General features: G+C 39.1%; 1 protein-coding gene across 1 annotated transcript; it reads left to right on the plus strand.

Annotated features, from left to right (window-relative positions):
* The first annotated feature begins 281 nt into the window (after positions 1-281).
* On the plus strand, positions 282-3,482 carry LOC111377385 (leukotriene A-4 hydrolase homolog). The gene is made up of 3 exons (XM_023000460.1): positions 282-1,366; positions 2,677-2,910; positions 3,006-3,482. Exons 1-3 carry the CDS (start codon positions 386-388, stop codon positions 3,480-3,482), a joined length of 1,692 nt encoding a protein of 563 aa, XP_022856228.1. The 5' UTR covers positions 282-385.
* Positions 3,483-6,187: the final 2,705 nt, after the last annotated feature.

Here is a 6,187-nt window from a genome sequence, read left to right on the forward strand (position 1 = left end):
CCCCACTTTTCTCCTAACGGTCAAAAAATTAATTTTTAAAATTACTCCCAAACAGGCTCATAGTATATTGAAACTTAGAGAGTGTTGGTGGAATTTTGATAATTGATTTTTTGACAGTTGGAAATAAAAATGGGCTCTAAGAAGAATTTAATCAAAAAATTAATTTTAATTAACTTAAAATCCTAGCCAAACACCCCCCTTATAATGCAATAAAAGCAACTATTAATAAATTGTCACAAAGGAAACTTCACCACTACATATTCCCCACTTTTATTCCGATTGCCTTTATTCCCATTACCTTAACAAATATTTAAACCTCACTGCTCCTAACGTGATTCGTCATCTCCTAAAACCCTTGGAACAGCCTGCAAAATTTTGATCAACAATGGCGCCCGTTGACCCCCATTCCTACACAGACTCCACCCACCCGCTAACAAACCACATCGCCCTCACCTTCTACTTCGATTTCCCGTCCTCCACCATTTTCACCTCCACTCTCATCTCCCTCCCCGCCCCTCACTCCGGGCCCTTTACCCTCGACACTCGTTCCCTCTCCATATCTTCCGTCCTTGACCCAACCACCCACAAACCACTACCCTTCACCCTCGCCGCCGCTATAGACCCGATTTTGGGTCAATACGTTACGATAACACTGTCAAATCAGTCCCAGGTGTTGATATTGTCGAAAACTGCCACTTCGTCATCAGCCCTTCAATGGCTTTCGCCGCCACAAACGTGTAACAAGTCTTTTCCGTTTGTGTATACACAATGCCAGTCAATTCATGCTCGGTCCATTTTCCCTTGTCAGGATACTCCTGCGGCACGGGTGAGGTATACGGCGAAATTGAATGTCCCGCTGCACTTGTCTGCCGTTATGGCTGCGAAACACGTCGACAGGAAGGACCCAGTTGCGGGAGAGTCTCTGGGTGCGTGTGAGGATTCTGTGTGGTGTGAGGAAGGGAGAGTTGTGGAGGAGTTCGTAATGGAGCAGCCGGTGCCCCCATACTTGTTTGCTTTTGCAGTTGGCGAATTGGGATTCAGGGAGGTGGGCCCAAGGACTAGAGTGTATGCGGAGGCAGTCCCGAATATTTTGGATGCTGCTTCCAAGGAGTTTGCTGGGACGGAGGAGATGATAAGGGTCGGGGAAAGGTTGTTTGGCCCTTATGATTGGGAGAGATTTGATTTATTGGTTTTGCCTCCAAGCTTTCCCTATGGGGGGATGGAAAATCCGAGAATGGTGTTCTTGACCCCTACTGTGATCAAAGGGGACGCAACTGGTGCACAGGTTGTGGCTCATGAGCTCGCTCATAGCTGGACTGGGAATTTGATTACCAACAAGACTAATGATCACTTTTGGTTGAATGAGGTATGTTACTATATAACTTATTACTGATGGTGGGCTGTCCTTAATTTATAAGAAATGTTTGTATTAAAATTATTATGTGGATTTAGTAATGAATGTAGCCAATTTTCTAATTTATGTGGGTGCCTAAAAGAAATGGAGCATTCTTTATAATAGGGTTATGTTGGCTCTGATTTGATTAGTTTAATGATGTTATATCACAGTTTAGGATTGATATGATTGTTTGCCATTCGTGTCTGATTTTATAAATTGTTCCAAGTGTTCTGGTGCGATTAGCTTTCGAGGAAAGGTCAACTTTCTGACTGATATTGGTAATTAACAGTCATCCAATATCAACCTCGAGTTAATTTGATTATGTTAGCTAGCTGGTGTTATTGAAGCCTGGTAGAGTTGATGTAGCTGATCCTTAGTAATCTCTTTCTAATGGAAGCCGACTTGATGATGTAGTCATGTCGCAGTTAATTGGTTACATATATTGTACTTGGACATCCTTTGGCATGTGATGTCTGTATCACTGTGATCTCGATATTATTTTCATTTATTAAACTCGTAGTTGCTGATTCTTCAAATATTCTTTTTGAGAAACAAAATTTCTATGAGGATCACAAATTCATGCAGGTCTGTCAAAATGAAAATGCAAATTGCACCCTTACATTCAATGAACTCTTTGATGATTTACTTTATTCTTGTTTGAAAGGTTAGACATATAAATGATGAAGAATGTAAAAAAATTACCCAAAGAAGACGACTGTAGGATTTCTCCTTTTCTGACACAGTATATGCTGTTTTCGCTTAAGCGTGGGCCAAGCGTTTTTTCTGTCATCAGCTTGGAATGCACTATTTGAATGGTTGGAATTATTGGATGTGTACGATTCATTTGAAATGTACTGTCAGACATATGGAGTAATTGATAATTTTCAGTGTGTACTTTTTGGATGATACCTAACATACAATTTCTGTGTGATGAGATGTGGAAGTTAACCTTCTTAGCATTTATGACTTCTGCTATGAAGTTTAGATTTTTGGATTGAACTGTTCGGTTGTCTGAGACTGTGATGATTGAGATAGAAGGATTAGAATTGAAACTGAAAGTGTATTTGGAAATGGATCGACTATCAAGTGATATTATCTTAACACATGAATTTCGGATGTAGAAGTGTGCCTCACTTTGGTCAGAGACTGATGAGAGGAAGAAAAGATATCCCTAGGCTTTTAGCTCTTTTTTTCTTTTTTTGACTCTATTCATTTCTTTCCTTGGATATTTAGAATTTGTGGCAAGTTGCTTATATTCTTTCCCGTATATGTGCTACTAGGGTTTCACAACTTATGCAGAGCGGCGAATAGTTGAGGCTGTGCAAGGAGAGGACAGGGCTGCCCTGAATATTGGAATTGGTTGGAGAGGACTAGTTGAGGAAATGGATAGGTTCAAGGACAACATGGAATTCACAAAACTGAAAACTAATCAGGAAGGTGTTGATCCAGATGATATATATTCTCAAGTGCCCTATGAGAAAGGGTTTCAGTTTCTATGGCGTATTGAAAGACAGGTATGCATGTCCCTTTCCTATGCTTCTTCTGGAGATTTGGCCTTATATATTTTCTAAGGATAGCTTAGTTGATGTTCGTTCTATTCAATGTGCAGATTGGAAGGCCTGCATTTGATGTGTTCCTAAAAAAGTATATTGCTACGTTTAAGTTCCAATCCATTGATACTGACACGTTTATTGATTTCCTTAAAGCAAATATTCCTGGAATTGAGGAGCATATTGATTTAGAATTATGGGTCGAGGGTACTGGCATACCTCCAGATGCAATGGAGCCAGTTTCCAACATTTACTCAAAGATTGTATCACTGGCTAATGAGTTTCAGCTTGGTAGGATGCCAAAAGAGGATGAAGTTGCTGACTGGCACGGACAGGAATGGGAGCTCTACCTGGAAAACTTGCCTAAATCTGTTGAAGCTTCTCAAGTATTATCTTGTTTGTTGAATTATTGCATCATCAATTACTGGGATAATCTTTATTTTACTCTTCCTTCCCCTTCAGTCGAAAATTCTTTGAGATATACCAGTCTGTTTCGGCCTTTTTTTTTTTTTTTTTTAAATCATGGTCTAAGTTAAAGTATGACTTTTTGGAGACTCAATCTTACATTTTTTGTTAAAGGAAAAAATAATAATAATTATTATGCAAATGGTAGTGAAAATATTTTTCGTGCACAAAATGATTTTATGCCGTGAAAATGTTTCCGTGCATAAAAATTCTTTTGAGTTATAATAGATGCAAAATATTAAAGTGTTTTACCTTTACATTTGAGTTCAAAAAAGCATCTATATCCAATGTCTTCAATTTCTTCTTCCGACGTGATTTTTGATGCAAAGGCTCGATTTCCATCTCCACATTCGTCAATCTCCAATTTGCTTCCATGTTGTTGTTGAGGCCATCCTTGCCAAATTCTCGTGAAATGTTTCTGTATATCTAGTTCAAGTTATACTCTTACCCCTTGTTTGATTTGTGATTGCCCATTTTTGGGATCTATCTGGATCATGCATTTAGTTACTTGACCAGTCAATCTAGTTCGATGGACACTTTCTTAACATATTCCACTTTTAAGATGAGGGATTTTGGCTTATTCTTGGCAAGAGTTATGTATGAATTGAATGAAAAATATTGAACAGAAGTAATGAAAAATATTAAATAGAAGTCTCTTCATATGTTATAACTTAAGTAACTTAAGTCCCATCATGTTTTTAACTCCTTTATCAATGAATGGTTTAACTCCTTGATTAATGAGCTAGATTTTCATCCATTGGTATAAATAGGAGTCTCTCTAGGTTGAAAAATCACAAGTAAAATGCAAGCTTCTTTCTCTAAGCAACAATTTTTTTTTTTTTCTCACTTTCAAGTTCTTCCTTATACTTATAATTTCTTTATGAGATTGCGTATATCACAGTTAGTTCGCAGGCGGTTAACGTAGTGCAACGTGAACCGACAACCGATTGTATCTTGGGAATCGAACATCGATCAAAACCTCTCGCATTTCGGTGAAGCGGCGAATTCGATTTAAGGAAACTGTGAATATACAGTCCTTCGGTTTGATTTGATTTTCTAATATTTACCTACAAGCTTAAATCGAAATTGACTTTAGTAAATCAAATTTTGTTCATTAGTTTTTGTCAATTTTTTCAGTTCATGGTTTTTGCATGATTTCTAATTCATTTTAAATGATTGTTAAGTTGTTAATAATTTGACAAAATAATATGTTCTTCAACTCTGCAGTTTTATTTTCTGAACAGATAACTTGATCTCGAATTTATATACAACTTTACAAACTTATAATTATTCTAAATTATTTTTTGCTTGTTTCGGTTCAATGGCGTCACAAGGTAATAACGATGTGAACAACGAAAGCAACACTATTGGTACCGGTGTACTAAATCCTGCAATGATCGTTGTTAACCCTATGGAGACCACGACTGACATTTCTCCCATTGACGGGATAATTGGAGGCCGGATTCCTTATCTTGGAGTGAACCCAACTTTGCCTTCGACTGCGGCCTCGGTAATCCAGTTTGGCACAATACCTTTGCTAGTGCCTAGGGCTGCGGCTTTGGCACCTTTGCCATCGTTTCCGACTCCATTTTCGGTGAATCATGTAATTCGACCGGATAAGTTTGCTGGTACTGATTTTAAGACATGGCAGAATAAGATGATTTTCTATCTCACTACGTTGGGCTTGCACGTTTCCTCACTAAGGATGCCCCTATCGTGGCTGAAAACGACACTAATGTGCATAGGCGTGCAGTTTGGGATGCTTGGAAAAATGCTGATTTTTTGTGCCGCAACTATGTCTTGGATGGCCTACAGAACTCTCTGTATCACGTATATGTGGTAAAGAAGTCTGCTAAGGAGCTCTGGGAGTCCTTAGAAAAGAAATACAAGACCGAGGATGCCGGATCTAAAAAATTCTTAGCCAGTCAGTGTATGGACTTCGAAATGGTTGATTCATGTTCAGTGGTGAGCCAAGTGCAGGAGTATCAAGTGCTTTTGCAAAAAATGCATACTGAGAGTTTGGCCATGTCAGAATCTCTACAGGTGGCTATTGCTATTCACAAGCTACCTCCTAAGTGGAAGGCTTTCAAAAGCTATTTGCAGTATAAGAGGAAATATATGTCTTTCGATGATTTAATTATCAAGCTGCGCATTGAGAAGGATAACAAATGGGCTGAACGTAAGTCAGAGAATTCTTACTCTGAGAAGGCTAATGTATTGGAGTACGGCCAAAGTTCTGGTACTAAGAAAGTTCACTCCTTTAAAGCCAAACAGGATAACGGAAATCGAAAAGATAAAAAATAGGCTACGAAAGGGTTTTAGTTGAAGCTTGCAGGTGGGGTAGGAAAGAAACCTAAGTTCCAGTTCAATGGAAAGTGTTTCAATTGTGACAAAGTTGGGCATCGATCAGTAGACTGTCGTCAGCCTCGGAGGGATAATAAGCAGCGTCCTCAGGCTAATATGGTTGGAAATGAGAGAGATCATCTCTCAGATGAAATGTCTGAGCTAAACCTCACGGCGGTGATTAGTGAGGTTAATCTGGTGGGGTCTAACCCAAAGGAGTGGTGACTGGACACTGGGGCCACTTGCCATGTCTGCTCCAACGGAGCATGTTCACTACTTTTGCACCAGTTACAAATGGTGAAAAGTTGTTCATGGGAAACTCTGCAACTTCTGAAGTGCTTGGTAAAGGCAAGGTGATCCTGAAGATGACATCTGGCAAAGAGCTTACTCTGACTAATGTGCTGTACGTGCCACAGATTCGCAAGAATCTGGT

The sequence above is a fragment of the Olea europaea genome, unplaced genomic scaffold (genome assembly GCF_002742605.1).
Source record: "Olea europaea var. sylvestris unplaced genomic scaffold, O_europaea_v1 scaffold1650, whole genome shotgun sequence".
Lineage (NCBI taxonomy): Eukaryota > Viridiplantae > Streptophyta > Magnoliopsida > Lamiales > Oleaceae > Olea > Olea europaea.